The 21,037-nt window shown below is 39.3% G+C and overlaps 1 protein-coding gene across 12 annotated transcripts in view; it reads left to right on the forward strand.

The window, feature by feature from the left end:
• PPP6R3 (protein phosphatase 6 regulatory subunit 3) overlaps positions 1–21,037 on the forward strand; it is a 64,378-nt gene that overhangs the window by 23,409 nt on the left and 19,932 nt on the right. For all 12 annotated transcript variants that reach the window (XM_013298263.3, XM_055813599.1, XM_055813596.1 and 9 more), the window contains 13 exons: positions 296–528; positions 1,982–2,168; positions 3,058–3,195; positions 3,688–3,753; positions 4,193–4,305; positions 4,982–5,095; positions 5,766–5,895; positions 7,676–7,828; positions 9,794–9,943; positions 10,435–10,499; positions 13,038–13,153; positions 14,873–14,958; positions 20,172–20,258. In XM_013298263.3, the coding sequence (XP_013153717.1) occupies positions 296–528; positions 1,982–2,168; positions 3,058–3,195; positions 3,688–3,753; positions 4,193–4,305; positions 4,982–5,095; positions 5,766–5,895; positions 7,676–7,828; positions 9,794–9,943; positions 10,435–10,499; positions 13,038–13,153; positions 14,873–14,958; positions 20,172–20,258 (1,638 nt within the window). The remainder of the gene's footprint in view (positions 1–295; positions 529–1,981; positions 2,169–3,057; positions 3,196–3,687; positions 3,754–4,192; positions 4,306–4,981; positions 5,096–5,765; positions 5,896–7,675; positions 7,829–9,793; positions 9,944–10,434; positions 10,500–13,037; positions 13,154–14,872; positions 14,959–20,171; positions 20,259–21,037) is intronic.

Here is a 21,037-nt window from a genome sequence, read left to right on the forward strand (position 1 = left end):
ATGTAAGTAAAACCCTGGAGCTGCCTAACTTAATCTTTGGAAGATAGAATATTGGCTATTGCTAAAGGTACAAAAATTACTACATAGTATTCAGTCATCTTTAATCAAGCCTGATTTTGTAACTCTTTTGATCATCAGCATCTACTGTTGTCTCGTGAGTTCTAGAAAATGTCTGTGTGCAGATACTTCTGGGCTTAAAAGCTATGAAGTACTACTATGAAGTGATACTACAAATAATACTACTGCTTAAATAGATTTGTAAACTTAATGCTTTATGTGTATTCTTCTTATCCAGACCAGCATGTTTTGGAAATTTGATCTCCATTCGTCATCCCACATAGATACACTTCTAGAGAGAGAAGATGTAACACTGAAGGAATTGATGGATGAAGAAGATGTTCTGCAAGAGTGCAAGGCTCAGAATCGCAAACTTATAGAGTTTCTGCTGAAGTCAGAATGTTTGGAAGACTTAGTTTCATTTATAATTGAAGAGCCACCTCAAGACATGGATGAAAAAATTCGATATAAGTAGGAAAACTCTTGGGGGTGGGGGAAATTTGGGAAGGTGGAAAGAAGGGTAACTTCAGTTAATTTGATAGTGTGTTTTGAATCCCTGCATGCTGGTGTGTAGTACAATACTGGTATCTTTATAGAGTAAGTTTGTCGTCAGTGGGCTTTGTAGAACTTTTAAATAAATCGTTCTATGTATTTGCATATTTTCGAAACGAAAGCCTCTTACCTACAAATGCTTCCAAACCCCAGTTGCTGTTTAAAGGACGCTTAAAAAAAATAATCAGAACTCATATGAAGAATCTTGTAGTTGTGTTTCGTAAGAAAATAGTTGAATGAAAAACCTTATTTGGGTAGTACAGTTAGTTAAGTGCTTAGCTTTTATTGATGACCGGTACGATGTTTTGAAGATGCTTATTCAAAAGCATATGTAGCACTCCTTGAAAGAATGTACTTAATGTCTTAATTGCTGGTGTTTTCCTTTGTAGACCTAGAACTGAAAGAATTTGGTATGGCCATGAGTTCAGCTACCTTGCTGGGAAGGTTCAAACTCAAAAGTCAACCTAGCAATTCATATAAAAGCACTTCTGCCATTTTTGGCCTACTTTAAAGTTGCCCATGCAGAAGGCTGCTTTTTTTCTTAAAACAGTATGTTAAAAAAAAGTGAAATAAGCTATACTCTTAGTTGCAGCACTTAATTTCTGGTAAACCAAACCTCCTCCTGTAAGTGTTACTAGTAGAGTTTGTAACTGAAGCATCTTTCACTTGGAGTAAGCTGCTGATGCTGTCAGTTAACTTTAGTGTGAGTGTGTGATAGTGCTGTCAAGTGCAGGAAATTACTGGTCTTGATGACACCTTGGTTTAATTACTCAGTGTTCTGAACTGTAGTACTGCTTCATGACACTGAGTCAGAAATAGCTAGTTTTGCAGGCTTTGTCAGACTTAGCTTACTGAGTTTCTACATAATTGAGATATATATATATATATATATATAAATAATCCTAAAGCTATTCCTTTGACCTTTTTAACATAATCAGTGTTACGTTAGAAAGGGGCAAACACACTGCTCCTTCCCCAGTATTGGTGCAGTACTATCAGTCTGCTTAATTTCTTGGTAATTAACTTTTTTTCCCTTCAGAAAATGAAGTGGCTTCTGAAATGAGATCGGTATTTGAACAGATGGATTTAACAATAGATCTTAAAATAAAAGCATGCCCTTTCTTTTCCTCACTTCCCTAGTGTTGTCCCGTTGGCCTACTCTGATCTTCAGTAGCATTTCTTAAGTGAAGAAACAGAGCTTGTAGGCTAAATGTGCAATTATGTTACCTTGCAATAGTTTGCCACTTTAATTAGTGCAGACCAACCCTGCTTGAAAACTTGGTCAAAAGCCTTACCAGGTTTTGAATTCAGAGCTGGAAATATGACAGCTTTGAAGTATAAGTGGTGGATAATTTTATTTTCTTTTCCCCAGGTATCCAAACATATCCTGTGAGCTGCTTACATCGGATGTCTCACAGATCAACGATAGGCTGGGAGAAGAAGAATCCTTACTTATGAAACTGTACAGCTTCCTCTTAAATGAATCTCCTCTAAACCCTTTACTGGCCAGTTTCTTCAGCAAGGTGCTAAGTATTCTTATAAGCAGAAAACCAGAACAGGTAAATATTTACAAGCTTTCCAGTGTAACAAGTGTTCTAATAAAGTTGTACTACTTAGTAGTGCTGCTTTAAGACTGTGTGTTTGAGGGGTAGCAGCAGGGTCAAAAAAGTGTTCCAACTTCCATACTAGCTGAAGATGCTAACTTCTTTTACGGTATGCACATGATTAAGAAATAATCTGGATGAGTAACATGTATTTGGTTCAGATTTGCCTCTGAGCTATTTGTGCGATCAGTGTGTGTGTTTACTTTTTGGCTTAGCTTAGTTCAGTATGTTATGTGGCGATATTTGCATTAATTGCTGTTAGAGGTGAAGGTAGCTGAATTGAATCAGTGGGAGTGGGTCCGATTTGGTGTGAAGAATTCTTACTAAATAAGACCAGACATATTGAGTCCTTGTTCAGAAACATTGTTGTAGTCTCTTCATGTGGCCCAGTCCTGCCATCAGCTGCAATGACTGGTGCTCATACCTGGATGAATTAAGTTTTGACTGTTTTGTATCTTTAATAGAAACAAATACAGAGCTTGCTTGATTATGTTAAAGTTTTGCTGTGTTGAGCTTTGCTCACTAAGCAGGAATGAGAGTAATTCATACCAAAAGGAAAACTGACTGTGCATTGGGGTATAAGTAGTTCATGGTCAGCAAGCTGGGTGTGGAAGGAGGACCAAGACATACCGCATATAGTATGAATCTGTTCTGTGCCACTTTTGCTACTCTACACGTGTGTATTATTTTATCTCACCTTGTACTGCAGCTTTAAGTGGCAAAAGCATTTAAGATGTTCTCGTTTACTTTCTCAGTTTGGTAGGAGAGAGAACCAAAACTGGTTGGTGTGATTTACCATGTAAAATCCAGATAAGCAAATGTAAACTGGCTTCTTAATTTCTAGATTGTGGATTTTTTAAAGAGGAAGCATGATTTTGTAGACCTCATTATTAAGCACATAGGGACCTCTGCAATCATGGACTTGTTGCTCAGACTACTGACTTGCATAGAACCTCCACAGCCCCGGCAAGAAGTGTTAAATGTAAGTAAAATGTCTTGAAAGACTTTGGTTTGATGTGTGAACTGTAAAGTGGCTTATCTTCTGCTGGTTTTACAAAGCTTATTTCTTAGACGTGTGGGGTTCTTTCTGCTTCAAGCTGCCAATACTTTGGTTCTAAGCTGTCCCCACAAATGCTCTGGCTCCACTACAAGAGTGGCTAGTCTCTTCCTCTCGTCTTCAGTATCTAATTTAACACTGCTAGATGCAGTTTTAAAAATGTTTTGGACCTTACTGAACACTTTTTGGCATCAGAAAGTTTATTTTAAAATTATACATAAGGCTTTCTTTTTTACAGTTGCTCAGAAACAGTGATTTTACTTTTTTCCTGTCTTCTGAAGTATTGTTAGTCCTTTTTTAGAAATATCAACAGTATGACTTGTGATAATTGTCAAACAACTAGTTTTGGTTAGTTTCTATCCATTTAGTTTGTTCACTTGGATGACATTGTTACTAACGCCCACAAAAACTTTTCAGTGGCTAAATGAGGAGAGAATTATCCAGCGGCTTGTGGAAATAGTACATCCATCTCAAGATGAAGATGTAAGTATTGGTCTGACACTGTTCTGGGTCTGTCTGTTCAGCAAGTTGTACAACGTAATGTGAAAACTTCTTAGTTTCACTGTTTTCTGCTTGCTCATTTCAGCAGTTTAGGTGTGGATCATTTGAGGGAGGATGTATAGGGTTTTTTCACCCACTGCCCCCCGCCCCCATCAGATCCTGGTCAAAGCTTTATGCATGTGCAGTGCTGTTTGAAGATTAAACTCTAGTGTTTTGCTATCTTAATACTGGAAATAGATTCTTGCCCCATGCATCAAGGGTTTTTTGTCTTGTTGAGTCTTAATTATGGCATGAAGCTATTGCTTGAATATTTTGGGGTAGGAGAGACTCTTTCGGAGTTGAATCTTTCACGGTTTTTCATTGAAGAATTAGTCCAGTATGTTATTACTTTACAGTGAAAAGCTATGTTTTTCTGTTCCAGAGGCATTCAAATGCATCACAGTCACTCTGTGAAATTATTCGTCTAAGCAGAGATCAGATGTTACAAGTACAGAACAGTTCAGAACCAGATCCACTGCTTGCCAGTCTAGAGAAGTAAGTTGGTTTGAATTTCTGATTTTATTTTCAGTTCATAAAAATTATGGGGTTTAACTTTTGACCTTGAAAACCTTTAGAAATGGAGAGCCCCGCTTTTCAGGTGAATTTTCTTGGCTACCTGTCATCTGTGTGATTTAAAATAAATACTTTAAAAAAATATTAATAAAAATACTCTGCAAGTAAGGAGAGTCCACATGGAGGACTTCATGGGGGGGAGGGTGGGGATTGTCTCATTAAAATATTTCCTGCGCTGCCAAGTGGGATCAGATGTGTAGAGGTCAGTTTGATACTGTGCAGTGTACGCATGGGAGACTTTGGCTTTGATCACTTACTTGTTTTCAGTTAATCTAGGTGTGTGTTTCTGCCAGAGGAGGTGCTTCTGTATTCTCTTTTGGTTATAGGTTTTAGGCTTGTGTGGCTGTTCCGGCAAGCTGAATTGGGTTTTTGATCTGGCTTTTCCAACCTAAATGATTCTGTGATCTTAATAGGAGAATATCATTGTGGCAGTGAGGATGGGAGTGATTGTCCTAGCGGTACCTGCTAGCTTGAAATAGCTACTGGCTTTCTTTTTATTATCCCTTTATTAATTTTACATAGGTAAATGGTAGCTACTTCTGTTAACAGCTCTGTCTTGAAGTAGTGTTGTATCTGATACCAATGCTTTTCTTTTCAGACAAGAAATCATAGAGCAGCTGCTGTCTAATATTTTTCATAAAGAAAAAAATGAATCTGCAATAGTCAGTGCAATCCAAATACTCTTGACCTTACTTGAGACACGACGACAGACGTAAGTCTTTTATTTGGCTTAAATTATGCCTGTGTAATTTAATTAAACTACTGCTCAACATTACCAAGTGTCTTCCGTACGCTTATGACTGAACTACTTCTGTGGTCTGTCGTGTAAGTAGAAGGAAACTAAGTGATTGCAGTTGGCATTGCTACAATTTCACCAAGTGACTGGTCTTTTCTGCAGGCCAGTTAACTGTCATGTGACAGATCAGACTAACTGCATTTCATCAATTTGTTTCTGCATACAAGGAATAGAGTAAATATGTACAGTGCAACGAATGGGTTCTAGCTTTTTAAATTCAGAGTTTTATTACAACTTCATTTTGAGAAACCGCTGAACAGATCTCTGGTACATTCAACTTGTTTGTTCAGGATAGATGAATGAAGCTCTTGATCTGCTTCAAAAGAGGAAAAAACAGCTGTAGTGTTTAATCTCAAAACTATATCAGTGATTTCAAGCACAATAAACCAAAAAATACTAGAGATGGTGTTTAGAAAAGTCTTGCTCAACCATTAATTCACACTTAATTTGTATTTGTAACGTGATCTTTTTGCTGGCCTCCTCTTTTCACGTGCCTTCAGAACTGTGACACTCTCAAAATCATACCTTAAAGATGCTTTACAATTAGTTTTGATATTAATTATCAGATTTTGCTTGTGTGTGTTAGATTTGAAGGCCATATAGAGATCTGTCCTCCAGGCATGAGCAATTCAACATATTCAGTCAACAAAAGTGTTTTAGAAGCCATAAAAGCACGACTTTCATCCTTCCATGAACTCTTACTTGAGCCTCCAAAAGTAAGTGAAACCTAACTTTACCAAATTAATTGAAACAAGACTGTTGCTATATGACTGTATTTTAGGCAGGTTATAACAACAGACAAAATGCAGTTTGACAACGTCTGGGCAAGTACCCAGCCTCCTTCCCAGCCTCTTGTGAGCTTTGCTGCTCATTAGTGTCCCTGAACCAATGTGTTGTGCTACTTGATAGGGTTTTCCAGCTTAAACTTTGTTTAATTGGCAGAATAGCCTTGAAGCAATTCATACTTTTTGAAAGCAATGAAAAGGGATTTGCTAAATATTCTTAGGGTGGGTCCTCTCTCCCCCCACCCCCACCCCCACCCCGCTTGGAAATCCTGGCAGAATAGGAAACACAGACTATGGATGCTTCAGTTGTCTGGAACTTCAGCATGGCCCACGTTTCTCTAGACTTGCCCAGGACACAAGTAGACCAGCTCCACAGCATGCACCTGGCACTCCAGGCATGTTAAATTCTTTGGGCTTTTCAACTGATTTAAGCAACTTACCTGTGTCAGGCTGTTGCAAAAAGATAAATAGAAGATGTATAAATAGGGGGGTTACCTATGATCCTTTCATATTTTTCCACTCAAATTTTCACTGGCAGAATTTCAGCTGGGGCGCTGCACCCTGAACAGAGTGCCATGGTCCATAAGAAAGAAGGACCTGTGGGCCAAAGTGGAAATAAAGACCTGAGGTGTATGAAATACCAGATGTGTAGGGAGTTAAGGTGGTGTTACAGTGTATTTTAGCTGGGAGAAGATGAGACCTCAGGATTTCCAAATGCAGAAAGATAATGCAAAGAAACTCTTTTGCTTATTGCAACAATGTGGCAAGGTACAGGTCTATATTACAGTAAAAGCAGGGTCACAGAGGGTACTTGAGTATTTTCTGATGATTAGACATACTTAGCATTTGAGTAAGTCATCTAGTGGAGTTAGAGTTACTGAATCTGATCGTTTTAAGCACTAGTTAAATGACCATCCTTAGATCATTGCTTTATGTAAGGAATGGAGAAATGAGCTAGCAGGTTGTCACTTATCTTTTCTGATGCAAGGGTGGTGCTGGTCAGGCAAAAGTGACATTCAGTGTTACAGAAGGCAGTAGTGGTCTCTTCATGAAAACCTGTTTGTGCCTTAAGGTTGGAAGACATTTTCATTATGAATTCTCCTGCTCCTAGCATATTTGCTACTAGATTTTTAGCTTTTACAGTAGCTAACACAAGATTTCTCTTATTGGCTGGCACTTAGTTACGTGACATCAGTTCCAATTTGTTAACCAGCTAAAATTAGAATAAGATACTAGAGAAGCCTGTTGCTTAATGAAGTTGTTTTCAGGTACGTGAAGGTCGGGTGGTTGAGGCATTAAATATTTAGAAACTGTCTACCTAGCTGTTTTGTGTATATTGGAACAATGTAGACTATGGCTGGCTTCACCAGGGAGAAGCACTTCCCAAGTAGTATCTCCTGATTAATTTCAAGATTGGGTAGAATGCGCATCTACTTTGAGGTCCTGTCTGTAGTTAACCATCGGTTTTTACAATGTCACTGGTTTCGTGTGGCTGTTTTTATTATTTCCTGTCTATGGAGTTAAAATAAGCTATAGTGTTCAGAACTGAAAATTGCTTTTTTGCACAGTGAAGGTAAGACTGCTGCTCAAGGATTGATTGTATTGTATTTTTAAGCACTGCTCTTACCATTGTGCATAGTAATGAGCTGGTTTTTAAAAGCTTATTTTATGTATTTTAATGGGGTCTGTTATATCCTTGTTTCATTTTCAGAAAGGTGTCATGAAGACAACTTGGGGTGTATTGGATCCACCTGTGGGAAACACGCGTTTAAACGTGATTAGATTAATATCTAGCCTTTTACAGACGAATACAAGCAGTGTGAATCAGGAGCTTATAGAGCTTAACAGCATAGGAGTAATACTGGTAAGAAGTTTATGCTGCTGCCTTTATTTTTAGGGATTGTTATTAAGATCTTGTCAGGTTTTTTCTGTCACTGCAGAAAATTTGTCGTGTATTTCCTACCTTAACTTTTTTGCATATCTGTGGTGTGGCTTCTGTTGCACTGTTTAAGAACTTTTAGCATTGGGCTTTGTTGACTTCAGACTATCAATTTAACAGTATTTTCCTCTGCTCGCTGGTTTCTTTCTTATTTACACCTCTAGAAATACATGAAGTGGTTTTCTGAACAAGCTTATTTTTTCATCTGTATGTTCTCAAGTATTCAGCTGTGTTCAAGGCTTTCCCGCTGTTTTCATTCTTTTCCCAAGTTGTTCCTTTAAAACCCCTTTGTCTCTCATGTGGTACACCAAATGGTATCTCGGTACTGGCCTATAAAGGGGCAGTTATTCTTGGTAGCTCGTGTGCCTTCAAACACCTGAAAGCAAAATGTTGCACAACAAACTTTCAGTTGACTCTCTGCTTTTTGCTAATGTGGAATGTATACTTCGAGTGTTTCCTGCCTCGTATTTCAACTATAGTAGGACATACTCTTTGTGTTTAGCTTGACCAAAAAAAATTCAAGTATCGGTTAAAAAATAACTATCAAAACATGAGGGAACTTACACTGCAGTTTCCGAGTACAACACAAAGCTTCTGCTTCTAAGAAGGCGGTTGCAAACTTGAAGTATAAATATTTTCTCTGCCCTAAATTCTGTTAGTCTAAAAGCCCTTTTTCCTTTGACTAATCAATGCAGCTGCATTTGTAATATCTTCATCTCAGTTTCTCTGCACAACTTGGGTTTGCAGATACCTGTTTTCATACAAGTTAGCACCTAACCTCACTGTAACTGAAGTTTTTTCTGGATGTGTTGTCCAAGGGAACGTACGTGCTATGAACACTGGCATATTCTTAAGTATATTGTTTTGTAAACTAAATCCCATGAATTTTGAACATGCTTTTCTGTTGCCGGTTTTACATACGGAGGAAAAGTTATTACAGCCGTATAAACTTACCGGTGCTTTGTGCTGTTTGCTGAAACAGCACATGCTTTACTGTGCGTACTTAACTTAGGAAAAGCAGCTGTCTAGTTCTGGTAGAGTATCTTTACGGGAGGATGTCATTAGAAGGAAAACTGAAGATCTTTAGCTGGTTTTTGAATGAGACTTAAATTATTTAATACTGTTCCAATCACTGCACTCATTTCCATAACTAATTTCATTTTACCAGTGACAGCAATCATTTGAATTTTGCAGTAAGTAGTCTAAAAACTCAACATAAAGCTTAAAAAAAAGTCTTTACTGTGTTTAAAAGGAAAAACGTGGAGAACTGGGAACATGACTAAATGACTAAACATATCCAAACTCATTATTTTTCTCTACTGTGTAAGGCATTTAATCTTAAACTGCAGCTAGATTATCTGGGGTAGCATGCTGTAATAGAATAAAATTAGTAGATGACTGGTTCAAAACAGGTCAATACGACTTTGTAAGGAATCTCACGGAAATGAGGAGCACAGTATAATGGTATTGTAGATGCTAGAAGGTAAAGTGGAAAAAGAAACATGTCAAGGGCTACTGAGGTCATAAATAACCCTTCTGACTCTGGGACCCTCTGGGCTGTAGCTGGCGGAAAGAGTGGAAGTGGGGAGTGTCGTTCCTCCCTTTGTCCTTTGAAAGTGTGTTATTGTTTACCCCCAGGATAAATCCAGTTACAGCTGAGTTCTTGTTCTGATCCAGTATGATAGTGTGGTGCTTGTGTTCAGGTAACAGCCAGCACAAGAATTAACTTTTTTGTAGGTCACAAATTTTGCTTGCACAGTAATACTTATTGTAAAACTCAAAGAATTTATTCTAGCGTGGTCATTAAGATAACTTGTTGGGGTGAGTCTACTGGTTATGTTTAATGAAACATCCTTGGTTTCTGTAAACCTTGTTGAATTTGTTTTTCAGGACATGTTCTTTAAGTATACGTGGAACAACTTCTTGCATACTCAAGTAGAAATCTGTATTGCATTGATTCTTGCAAGTCCTCTTGAAAGCACAGAAAATGGCACAATTACAGATCAGGATTCCACTGGGGACAATCTCTTACTGAAGCATGTAAGTTGTGGGGTTTTTGGGAATCTCCTGAGTTCTCCTGTGTTCAGGCTATCGTAGCAGTTACTCTTACATAAAGTATACCCCAATTTTACTTGAGTTATGTGTATGATGAACAAGAATTTTTTTTTTTTTAAGTTTTGTTGTCCCAAAGTGAGCACGCGTGCAGAGCTGCAAGTATTTAGTTTCCTTGAAGTTGTTCCTCTTAAGTATTAAAATTGCATTGTTAAGAATTAAAATTGCTATTTCAATAGCGTCATGCTACTACAACTCAGCAGCTATAAGGAGAAGTAGAATTAATACAGGTTTAGCTTTTAGGTTTCTGGTTGGGATCTGACTGCTGCTTCTGAACTTTAAACCCTTTAATAATGAAAGGACTTATCCTGAACCTGGAACTGGTTGTCTTGTAAGACTTTAGTATTTGTTAGAATCAATTGTAAAATGAGTAAGTGTTCCACTTTACTGCTGCTAAGCATGTTTTGCTTCTTTGACAGCTCTTCCTTAAGTGCCAATTAATAGAACGAATACTTGAAGCATGGGAGATGAATGAGAAGAAACAGTGAGTAACTAGTTTTCTCATTCCCTGCAATTACCTGCATAAGACTTGAATTGTGAAATGAATGTATGGCCAATTCGTAACTCATCTGACCAGTCCTAAAAACACATCTATGTTAATATTTGGATTAAAGTGCTCTCTTGTACTGCTTTTGGTAGCATTCTAATGCTTTTTCTCATGACTATTTGAGAATACAGTAGTTTGTCACTCTTGCCATGTATAAGATATTACTGTGATCTTTGAAGTCTACCCATCATCAAGTACAGAAACATACCCTAAGTTTTGAGAGGACAGGCAGTACTTCTCTCCAGTAAGCAACGGAAAACTTAGGAACACATCAAGGCACGTTACGTACTGGGGAGCAACAGACTCCTAAGTAGTAAAAGCCAAGTCCGCAGCACGGACTAACTTTTTAAAGTGTGTGTGTTTGTGAAAGGATGGAAATTTCAGAAGCTAACATTATCTGTATTCACAACAAGAGCAAAAAAAAGTCAGTCTTCACCTGGGGTGGTAAAACAGCTTTCAGAAAGCTCCTTTGGCTCAGGAGATACTGAACAGTAAATGTTAGCTCTGACCTGTCAAAATACTGAGTTAGGTGACTTGAGATAGTGTTGCTGGTTTGCTAGTGTGTTATTTGAGACAGTTCTACTCCCCAGAATACTCCTCTTCCTATTTGTTGTGAATCAGGTAGTAAATATGTGGCTAATGTAACTGACCTGAAAATAAGGGTGTTGAAGTAGGTGAAGAGGATGGTATGAAGCAAGGGAATGTGGCTTAATTTATTAACTATAGAAAACATGTGTTCCCAAATGTGTTCTATCATATTCTCCTGAGGTTAGAGAACTGCCAAGTTTAACAGGATCTAGACTCTCATAGGAGAGACGTATGGAAGGCTATTTCCGTAGATCCAACCTAAAACTATTCTTTGGTTGGATAAGAATGTTTTTGATCAAGTGCTTATTATATGGGTGAATTAGACATGTAGTGTCACATTTGCAAATACTAATATGGAAAATATTGTAGTAAACCTCAGATGGTGCTTTTATCTGGAAAGAATTGATTTTTATTGGCGAGAAACAATCAGGCTAAGTAATTCACCCCTTAATCCAATTTTTTGTGGGTATGACTCCAAATATAAAAGATAAGTCTTTAAGATAAAAATACTTTTACCTTCGCTGCTTCAGGAAATGGAGTTTTCTAAAATGCTTTCTGCTGGTAAAAACCTGACATAGTAAAAAGCTGTTTGATGCAGTGGGATTAATAAGTGTTTGCTAACAGAGGATACAATCATATTCTAGACTTTCTGGCTAGGCAGTGACTATTCAATTCACTTTGTCAAATACAAATGTTCTTTATGGTATATCCTGTATTAGAAATAACCTTTGCCATCATCATGTGTTGCTTGTTTTGAATGGACTTGTTGCTTAAGCAGTCAAGGAAACAAGACTGGAATCTCTTTGTCAATTTGTTCCTGTGAGCAATGTGATACTGTTTCATTCGTGACATCTAGCACTGATATAATTTTAGTTACCTCTGTGTGAGATGGTGATGATGGTGGTGGAAGATCAAGTAATGTGATTTGTGTTTGCATAGCATAAGCTACTTGCTGAACTGCTGCCAATTTACAAAAAATTCAGTCATGGGGTTTTTGTCTAGCCAATTGAGTGGGTCTTACTTGATTTTTATCTTATTTTATATTAAAAGCACATAACCTTGAAAAGCTGACGCGCAAATATCTGGTTAACTTGCAGCTAAATGCTAGAAATTCAGTCCAGGTTGGAGCTCTCACTTTAGCTCTTTGGTCAGATCTAGAACAGTTCCAGTTGATCATAGCAACTCCTAAGTACTCTAAAAACTGGTAGCTCCTGTTTCTACAAAGCAGTTCTGTTATATCTTTGTATGCAAGGAAAAAAAAAAATAAATCTTTGAATTGCCTTGTAATTGTATCTTTGGTGTTCACTTAAATGTCACTCCTAAACGTCAGGAAAGCAATGATCCTAACTTAAATTTCAGTTGTTCATGCCATTTCAGCTCTGTATGCTAAATGTAATGTTAAGAAACTCTGCAATAGTAGAGCGTGCTTAGGATTTAAGAATTTAACTTTTGATCATATGCTCAAAGCTCTGAGAGACCATTCAGTGTAATTTGAGTTTTGAGAAATGCTCTCAGCAACAGAAATTTCCTAAAAATTGTGGATCTGTTAATTTTGTCATTATCTTGGTAATGCTGTATGCTTTTCTTTCTACCCACACACACAAATGTGAAAGCAGAAATAACCTGTTCAGAAACTCTGCACTTCCTTCTTGGTAGTTTACATGCTTGTTAAGTCTTTGAAGCTGGCTCAATGTAGCCAAACCAGTTGGATTCTTAAATTCTTGAGTATTTTTGTGAACCTCTTGGTTTTAGGATGCAAGTGTTCTGCTTAAGAACACCTACTCTATTTGTCTTCTCTAACTTCTTGACTCTGGCAGGTTTTATAACGAAATATGATAGCACAGTTGCTCTGAGTGCAGGCAGTTAAATTCCTTTTGTTTCTTGCAGGGCTGAAGGAGGAAGACGGCATGGCTATATGGGTCATCTGACAAGGATAGCAAACTGTATTGTGCATAGTACAGATAAGGGGCCAAACAGTACGCTAGTACAACAGCTCATTAAAGGTAATGTTAATGGTCTTAAGTTTGCCTAATGGCTTTCTTTACCAAATTCTGAGGAAATGAATTTGCAGAAAGTTCAGTAAAGGCCAGTGTGAGGTCTTGCACCTAGGGAGGAACAACCTTATGCAGTAAGACTAGGGCTGGTGACCTGCAGGAAGGCAGCTCTGCAGAGAAAGGCTGGGAGTTCTGGTGGGCAGCAAGTTGCCCATGGGCCAGCAGGGCATGCCCATGTGGCCAAGGTGGCCAGTGGGATCCTGAGGGGCATCAGGAGCGTGGCCAGCAGGTCGAGGGGGGTGATCCTTCCCCTCTGCTCTCCCCTGGTGAGGCCACATCTGGGTGCCACGTCCAGTGCTGGGCTCCCCAGTTCCAGAGGGACAAGGAACTGCTGGAGAGGGGCTGGCAGAGGATGCAGAGATGAGGGGATGGAGCATCTCCCTTATGGTGAAGGGCTGAGGGAGTGTCATGGTTTAACCCCGGCTGGCAACCAAGCACCACGCAGCCACTTGCTCACACCACCCCCGCCCCCACCCAGAGGGATGGGAAGGAGGATTGGAAAGCAATGTGAAACTCAGGGGTTGAGATAAGAACAATTTAATAGGTAGAGCAAAACCCGCACACACAAGCAAAGCAAGGAATTCGTTCCCTACCTCCCACGGGCAGGCAGGTGTTCAGCCATCCCCAGGGCAGCAGGGCTCCATGCGTAATGGTTACTCGGGAAGACAAAGGCCATAATGCCAGATGTCTCCCCCTTCCTCCTTCTTCCCCCAGTTTATATACTCAGCATGATGTCATATGGTGTGGAATATCCCTTTGGCTAGTCTGGGTCAGCTGTCCTGGCTGGGTCCCCTCCTGATTTCTTGTGCCCCCCAGCCCTCTGGCTGGCAGGGCCCAAGAAACTGGAAAGTCCTTCACTTAGTATAAACACCACCCAGCAACAACCAAAAACATCAGTGTGCTATCAGCGTTGTTCTCGCATCAAAGCCAAAACACAGCACTGCACCAGCTACTAAGAATAAAATAATCTCTGTCCCAGCTGAAAGCAGGACAGAGCGCTGGGCCTGCCCAGCCTGGGGAAGGGAAGGCTGAGAGGGGGTCTCATCGATGCACACACATCTCTCCAGGGCGAGTGCTGAGAGGACAGGGCCAGGCTCTTTGCAGCGGTGCCCAGCAATAGGATGAGGGGCAGTGGGCACAGACTGAAACACAAGAAGTTCCTTCTGAATCAGAGGAAAGAATTCTTTACCTTGTGGGTGATGGAGCACTGAAACAGGCTGCCTGGAGAGGCTGTGGAGTCTCCTTCCCTGGAGACATTCAAAACCTGCCTAGATGTGACTCTGTAGCCTGCTCTAGGTGAACCTGCCTTAGCAGGGGGCTTGGGCTAGGCTATCTCCAGAGGTCCCTTCCAACCCTGACCATTTGTGGTTCTGTAAATCAAACTTAAATTAAAAGGTAGCTGTTGGATAAAAGAAGAAAATATTATTGATGTATTCAATTTAAAACCTACCATCCTTAAACCTTTGCTGAAGTCTCTCTGAAATAAATGTGAAAAGATACATACCTGCTTAATTTGGACTTGTTTGGTAGATGGAGTAATCATGGATTTAGGAGGGATGTGTATGCTCTTTGCAGTACTTCTGGTAGAGCAGAAGAGAACAATTAAAAACTAAGTGATGCTCTGTTGTCAATAGTATCAAATTGGGATTTTTTTGTTTCCTGTGCTAGAGCTTCCTGAGGAGGTCAGAGAGCGATGGGAGACATTCTGCACAAGCTCGTTAGGAGAGACTAACAAGAGGAATACAGTGGACCTGGTAAGTAGCAGTGGGTAAGGTAGCAAAATTGTTGCAGTTTACTTGGGCCCTTGTTTCTTGTCAGCAGCACAGCCAGTCTTCCCAACTACGATGTTCTTGTGTTAGTAGGTGCGTCTAGCTGCTGAGCTGTGGAACTAGAAATTCTTTAGTTTACACTTCAGCTAAAGCCATATCATTAATATCTTGTACGGGATTCTTGCAGTAGTTCAGTTTGTATAGCTCATCCCAGATGATCATCAAGAAGGAAGATTTCTTTACAACCTCAAGTTGGTGTCTTTGAAAGCTCCTGTCTGCTTGAAAACTGCAAACTAAAACTGCAGGAGGTGGTGTTAGTTGCTCTATCTACTGCATGTAAATAAGCATATACGTTTAATGGGAGAATGCTACCTGCATCCCACTGCACGTGTTAGTGACGTTGCCTAAGTAACTTTGTGGGCTTTGTAGTGCACATGTGCTATTTCTCCTGCACACAGCAGTAGTGGTAATAGTTATGGAAAAGAAGCTTTAAACTTAAGTAGAAGTATGAAGAGGTTTTGTGCAATCATGAGCAACATGCAGTTTAAGAGTAATCACTGGGAGACTTTAATAAGCAGAGACTGTTTCCAATGTCAAGGACGGTTAATGAATTTGAATATACCTGTCTTCTCCAGGAATGCTTTGCACGTGGCTTCATTAGCTTCATTCCTATATTAATTGGGTTGTAAGGCTGATAGATGGTTAAATTTACTATTTCAACATAATATAGCAACTGGAACATAGTGCTAACATGATGTGTGTGGCAACAGAAGCGATAGGAGATTAATCTGGAACTGTGCAACTTGTGGGCAAGACCAAATCATGTACAAATAGTAGTTTTTCCATGAGGCTCTGAATGCAAATTTGTTCATAGTGCTTGCACAATAGTGTGTTCCTCTTGTTAGAAACTACTTCTTGGTCAAGAGCAAGAGAAGAGTCATCTAAAGAGGTGGAATTTTAAGGTGATTTTTAACTTTGTAAGATAATTAGCTCTCTAGATACACGGTCATTTACTTGGATGTACTTGATGTAACAACAGTAAAAACTTCATTTAAAACATCTCCAAACTCAACAATACTCAGATGAATAGAAATAAGGATTATTAAAACAAATTCTTATATCTAAAATGCCATCTGGAAAATACTGTGTCTTTGAATATCTAAACCTATAGACTTTGTTCCTGCTTGCATGATCAAGTCTCATGAGCCTTGGATTAGTAGAATGATAAACAGTAGTGGGTAGTACGGTGTGGCGTAGGAGATACTAAAAGACAGATCTCTTGGAAAACTCAGCTTGTTGTTTTACTGAGTCAAGTTTAAGTTATGGTTATTGTATGGATATGTCCTGAAAGCATAACCCCACAGTACTTGCAGTTATACTGTCCCGTATTTTCTTGCTTTTGATCTGTGCTTTGGTCTCCACAGACCTGTTCTCTCTATCTGGAAACCTGGACAGTTTGGTATGTTGGAGAGTTTGAGCTCTTCTGTAAGCTGATGAAAGCATCCTGGGTTAAAACAGCTTACCAGAACTAATGTTTATACCTGAAAAATTATATACCTTTTTTAAAGTGTGGGTGTTCGATATCCTAAGCACACCTTTCTTAATATATGGCTAATCTATAGAAAATTTATTGCTGGGTAGATGAGCAGACTTATTTACGTGGTTCATGGTTTTTCTGTCCTAAGCAAGCTGCTGTTGAGCAGGATCTAGTCATGGGTGACAAAATAGTTGAGCGCCCGGTTCCTGACCTGAATGACAGAACTGTGGTTTACTGTTACACTTTATCATCTTCAGTCAACTTACTGGATTTGCTAAGCTGAGATGATCTGGTCTTTATGTGTATGCATACTCTTAGGATGTGAAGGTCATTAAAAAAAATGTAAATAAGTTAGCTGTGTGAAGGCTGTGGAAATAACTGATCTTGTGAGTACTTCCAATGCTTCAGTCATTTGGTGCTCAGCAAAGCTCTTTTACTGTAACAGAGCAAGGTGTGGGTCCTGGGCTCTCATGTGTTATTGAACTGCTGCTGCTGCCATGAGACTATTCTTTGTCAGTTTTACATCAGGGATGTTGATTGTAAATGTGTCAACACTCTATTCCTTTCGTTCTTTTTCTCCTTTTCTGTCTTTCAAAAACGTTCTTGGTATGTTTTGTAAAACAACATTCACGGCAGACTTGGAGGTAAGCATGTAGCAGAACTATCTCAGTTTCCCCAAAACACTTTAGAGACTTCACAGGAAGCTTATTTTTGTTTTTATACTGCTAATTGTCCTTTTAGTAGAAGGCAGGCAGTACTTGGCTAAGCTTTACCCGCTTACATTTACCTAGCTGAAGATTAAACAAGTGTGGAGTAATTGTTCATTTTCTCTTTAGACAGGGCGCATTAATGATGCTAGTACTGTGAAGAATGCTATACAATTTATGTTAGATTTGTACAGGAGACTTTATGACTTCAAATGTATCTTTGTGGCATCCTTCCAATACTAGTAATGATATTAAATGTTCATGAGGTATACTTAAAGACCAGGTGAGGATAATAAGCCACCACTAAGCCTAAAAGTAAGTCTAGAGGACTAATCATTCACGGTTGCCTTAAAAATCACCATGTAGTTCCTTTCTCTTCAGAAGATTCTTCTCAGTGTTACCAGGAAATGAGGCAAAAAAGCCACGTATTAGATAGAATGAATTATTTGTGACAAGTGCCTGTGCCACGTGTGGGTGTTCGAAAGCAACTGTTCTCAATAGGGAGAGCTTTAAGTAAAGAACTAATTGCTGCAATTTTCAGTGGTCACTCCCACTCCCTTCCCTGGCACAACTCTGCTATTTATTAGGGAGGAGTAGCGCTAGTTCCTCCTTCCAGGTTTATGCTTTAACTACAGCGGCTGTCAGAAAACAAGAGCAGTTACTTGGGCCTTGTGTCCTGTTGGCTCCGAAACAGAGAGTTTGGGGCGGAAGATGCTATGTCTAGTTAAGAGTCCTGGGCTTGTTTCTGGTACAGCAGTAAGGGCAGGATTTCTACTGAGGATTAACCTGTTCATTAGTAGTAACCAAAGCTAAATAATTTTGGGTTTGGGTGTCCTTTTCACAACAAGTTGTAGTTGTAAATGATTAAGTATACTAACTTCCGTTGTTTCAAACTATGCCCACATGAAAGGGGGTGGTGTGTAGGGCTGCACGGGCTGTGATACGGAGTGCGGAGTGCCTTGTAACTACGGCATGCCTTGTGGCTACGTCGAAGCATTGTTGTGGCTTAACCCCAGCCGGCGACCAAGCACCACGCAGCCACTTGCTCACTCCCCCTCACCCAGAGGGGTGGGAAGGAGGATTGGAAAGCAATGTGAAACTCAGGGGTTGAGATAAGAACAATTTAATAGGTAGAGCAAAACCCGCACACACAAGCAAAGCAAGGAATTCGTTCCCTACCTCCCACGGGCAGGCAGGTGTTCAGCCATCCCCAGGGCAGCAGGGCTCCATGCGTAATGGTTACTCGGGAAGACAAAGGCCATAATGCCAGATGTCTCCCCCTTCCTCCTTCTTCCCCCAGTTTATATACTCAGCATGATGTCATATGGTGTGGAATATCCCTTTGGCTAGTCTGGGTCAGCTGTCCTGGCTGGGTCCCCTCCTGATTTCTTGTGCCCCCCAGCCCTCTGGCTGGCAGGGCCCAAGAAACTGGAAAGTCCTTCACTTAGTATAAACACCACCCAGCAACAACCAAAAACATCAGTGTGCTATCAGCGTTGTTCTCTCATCAAAGCCAAAACACAGCACTGCACCAGCTACTAAGAATAAAATAATCTCTGTCCCAGCTGAAAGCAGGACAAGCATGCAGGCTTTGCGAGAATGTTTTCATAAATATACAGTGAGTTACAGTGAGCACACTAACCTTCAATGGAGTTGGTCTGTCATTTGATATACATTATCTGATGTCTTCCATCAGTATGTCATTGGACTTCTCCAGACACAACAAGCCCAGAGAGAGAATTTGGTTTATTACTATTTTTCCCACTTGCTGACAGCTTTAGTGTTAATGGGTCAGGTTTCCTTCAGAAATTCAATAACTTTAAGTCGGGGCACTTCTGGTATGCAAAGTGCAGTGCAGGACTGAATGGTAGATGTACAAGAATAAAGCAGTTCCAGTTTTTTTTTTTTAACTCTTACACCAACAGAAGAAAAAGCATAAAAGCACAACATACCTGAGGTAACGGCTTTAATTTCTCTTGCACATGTGTCCCGACTGTAGCACAGAAATGTGGCAGTCTTGTATGAAGCCTTATATGCGTTTCTGTACTCCTTTTGTATAGACTTTTTTTTTAAGAAAACACAAGGAATTCACGAACTGCTTGACTTCACTTGAGAATATGTAACATGGAATTGTAGGAGTGTGTAGAATAATGCAATATATTATCGTATAGTAAAAATTGTCATTTGTAGGTTTGCTTTATACTAGTGATCCTTCATAGAATAGGTCTTAAGGGTCAGCTGTTGCTACTGTTATTAACTAATTGCTGTCTCAGCTAAAATTACTTTGGAGTGCTGTACCGATTGAAGATGAGTACTTCCAAGAGCACGTTGCTTAGATGGTAGTCACTGAACAAACTAGTGCCACTAGTTCTATGTCAGATAATAAAATAATAAAAAAAAAATCTTCTTTCAAGCTAATGTTTTAAACAGCAGTTGCTGTGGCAACGACTCCATGTTTGCTTCCGCAAGTACACGTTGGTTATGGATTTCTGAAGTTTAATTCTTTTGTCTTTTTGTAAATCCTGTAGATCTACTTAGACAGTTTTCCTTGAATTTTTTAATATATTTTATATATGGGAAAGGAGGAGGATCTCTGTAAATAACATAGTGTTTTGGTGACAACTGATTCGCTTGCTATTTGATATGTTCCATGCAGTACAAAGACATGACATGAGTTTAGTCTCATGTTTGAGACAACTGTCAGCTGTAAGACTGGCTTTTCTGTGTTAAATAGTCATTCTGCAGTGGCCAAAAGCCTTGGCTTTTTTGGGGTATCTAATGCTCGTGCATATGTTAATGCTATTGAAATACTCCAGGGAATTTTATGTGGTATAGCAGTCGGGGAAATCTAAAAATAAATCAGTTTCTTGTTTTGATATGAAACTGAAGATCCAGGCAGATAATGCCAGTACACTCATCATATACTATGCAAATGACTGAATTCCTTTGTATAGGTTACTACCTGCCACATTCATTCTTCCAGTGATGATGAAATTGACTTTAAAGAAACTGGCTTCTCACAGGATTCTTCTTTGCAGCAGGTGAGTTGAATTCTTTAAACAGCATAATTTACTTTTTCTGTACATATAAATACAATTTTTTTAAAAAAAGCAGCAGAGCTTGTATTTCTATGGCAAGCAAATACAAACCTAGAAATTTTAGAATAAAACTTAGGCGTGTGCATGCACACAACTGCCTTATCAAACCCACAGGTATGGCTTTTTAACGAGTCATGCTATCTTGGTGTGCCTTCCAGTTTTTGGTCTTTGATCATTCTGTGTATGTCACTATACCCAAGAGCATGTTTTATGTGCCAGATGTCTGACTAAGTTGAACGCAGTTTCTGTGTTAACTTTAGTTCTTACTAGATACTGCGTTTGAAATGGTGGCTTCTAATTGTGTTCTCTGGCAAGTGTGAATTGCTATGAAAGCAAATAAGAGTTTGTTTGGTTTTGCTAATAGATTTTTTTTTTTAATGTTGACCCTTATTTTGATGAGGAAACAAGGATGATTCGTTACTTATAGTTTTTGGCAAAATATCAAATTCTACGGCTGTCACAACAATACATAGAGCTAAGTATGGCCCTGTGACAGGTTGTACCCAGCAGTTCAAATGTTTTTAACTTTATAGACCCTTAATACCTGACAAGTGTGCATAGCCAGATCTTCCTGAAATAAATTTCCAATGAACTTGGTCACTCATTTTTAAATTCAGTGTATGCTTTTGACAACTCATTTGTGAGTGTTTCGAAGATAATTATCAATTGGTTTAATGAGAGAAAAAAAAGGTGAATGTCTAGAGAATTTTCAGATCAACCAG

Source organism: Falco peregrinus, chromosome 9, assembly GCF_023634155.1.
Source record: "Falco peregrinus isolate bFalPer1 chromosome 9, bFalPer1.pri, whole genome shotgun sequence".
Classification (NCBI taxonomy): Eukaryota; Metazoa; Chordata; class Aves; order Falconiformes; family Falconidae; genus Falco; species Falco peregrinus.